Here is a 2,026-nt window from a genome sequence, read left to right as displayed (position 1 = left end):
TTAAAGACTCATACATAAAAGGGACTCCTTCAGGCACTAAGCACCACCCCGATCAGCCACCCCATCAGTGTCGGCTCACAGGAACTCAGACTGGTGAGACAGAGGGCTCCGCTATACCCCAGTTCTAGGTGACACACTCGGGGGACCATCATAGAGATGATGCAAAGAGTGGCAGAGGAGGAGATGAGTAAGCAAGAGGGAAGAAACATAAGAAAAATATCTGGGGCCTCAAGGGAAGATGTGGAGAAGGGGCTGGACATTAGGGCAAGTGGTGGAGCCGGGGGGAAGCCCTACAGTGTCCAGTTACAATCAGATGTACAATTAAAAGGCTGGCAGCCCTCTGAGTTAACGAGCGACACACAGACTATGCACACAGACAAGTCCTATGTCCCCAGCCCTCTCAGCTCTGTCTGCGAAACACAGCACCTACAGAAATCTTCTAGGTCCCTTTCTAAGTGACAAGCTGGAGCAGCCTGTCCCGGATCTGTTTGGTTCTCACCCCATAAATGATAGGATTTAGCATGGGAGGCACTAGGAGGTAAATGTTAGAAATGAGGATATAGAAATGCAGGGGTATATTGTAGCCAAACCGGGCTGCAAGAGAGGAAAAGACAGTTGGAATGTAAAATGTTAGGATGACACAGATGTGTGAAGTGCAGGTTCCAAAGGTCTTGAGCCGAGCTTCCTTTGTGGGGAGGTGGAAGATGGCCCTGAGGATCTGTATATAGGACACAGTGATAAATAACACATCCAGACCGATCCTACAGATTAGCACAAAGAGGCCATAGTAACTGCTGACGCGGATATCAGCGCAGGCCAGCCTCACCACATCCATGTGTTCACACTGTGTGTAGGGGATGATGTTGGTTCTGCAATATGGCCAATGCCTCGCCAGGAAGGGGTAGGGCAATGCAAGGATTCCACCACGCAACATTACAGCCAGGCTGATCTTGGCCACCATGTGGTTATTCAGGATGGCAGAATGTCTCAGGGGATGGCAGATGGCCACATAGCGATCAAAACCCATGGCCACAAATATCCCGGATTCAATCACTGAAAAAGAATGAATGAAGTACAGCTGGACAAGGCAGGCATTGAAACCAATCTCCCTGGAATTGAACCAGAAGATGCCAAGCATTTTGGGAATGGTAGATGTGGACAGGACCAGGTCAGTGAAGGCCAACATGCAGAGGAAATAGTACATGGGCTCATGAAGGCTCAGATCCACCTTCACAATGAACAAGATGGTGAAATTCCCCAAGAGAGTAATTGTGTACATGGCACAGAAGGGGATGGAGATCCAGACATAGGCTGCCTCCAGGCCAGGAATCCCCAGCAGTATGAAGTGGGAGGGGTTGGAAAAGTAAGTTGTGTTTGGATCTGACATAGAGTAGGGAAGAAGGTGTCCAAATCTGATGCAGAATGGAGTCTCCCACAAGTACCATAAGTTCCACTGTCTTCCTGTGTGTGCTCAGGGTTTTGGGCAATGATCACCGTACAAATCCCTAAAAGAACAGATAATATGAATAAGAAACATTGCATGCACTTAAAGAAGCTATTCTCATAGTGAAGCTGATATGTCACTCTTCACAAAATCAGAATTGATGTTTTCCTTTTTTAGAGAAATGGACTGTGAACATACGACCCTACTACTGAATATTGCATATTTATACTCCTACATTTCTCAATAATAATAATTTCCACACCTCATTGTATAGCAACTTTTAGGAAATAGACATTAGGGAAAACAAAATAATTGATTTAACACCTCTGAAACTCTAACTCATCCATAGCAGTGCCTAAAAGAAAGCTGGTGTTTGGATACCCAAGGAATGGGGTGGAGAATAATCTCCTCTGGAGATGGGCCCAGTTTTGGTCGCCCAGTCTATGCAAAGGAAATAGGCAATGGAAAGGGGAGTTCTGAGACACGCTATGAGACTGGGGAAGGCTGCCATGTGTGGGGTGGCTGAAAAGTCTGGGATTGTTTAGTACCGAGAGGAAACAAGAAAGGGATCACGTGACAGAG

At 46.7% G+C, this 2,026-nt stretch overlaps 1 protein-coding gene across 1 annotated transcript; it reads right to left on the bottom strand.

Moving 5' to 3' along the window:
- Positions 1-451: 451 nt before the first annotated feature.
- Positions 452-1,387, bottom strand: LOC142001810 (olfactory receptor 52E2-like). Its single transcript, XM_074977395.1, has one exon. It carries the CDS (start codon positions 1,385-1,387, stop codon positions 452-454), a length of 936 nt encoding a protein of 311 aa, XP_074833496.1.
- Positions 1,388-2,026: the final 639 nt, after the last annotated feature.

Source organism: Carettochelys insculpta, chromosome 1, assembly GCF_033958435.1.
Source record: "Carettochelys insculpta isolate YL-2023 chromosome 1, ASM3395843v1, whole genome shotgun sequence".
Lineage (NCBI taxonomy): Eukaryota > Metazoa > Chordata > Testudines > Carettochelyidae > Carettochelys > Carettochelys insculpta.
The sequence above is the reverse complement of the archived record's forward strand: the minus strand, read 5'-3'. Positions and strand labels throughout refer to the sequence as shown.

Bases quoted from the DNA above. Each gene is read 5' to 3' on its own strand.
- LOC142001810 (XM_074977395.1), bottom strand. From the start codon at position 1,387: ATGTCAGATCCAAACACAACTTACTTTTCCAACCCCTCCCACTTCATA.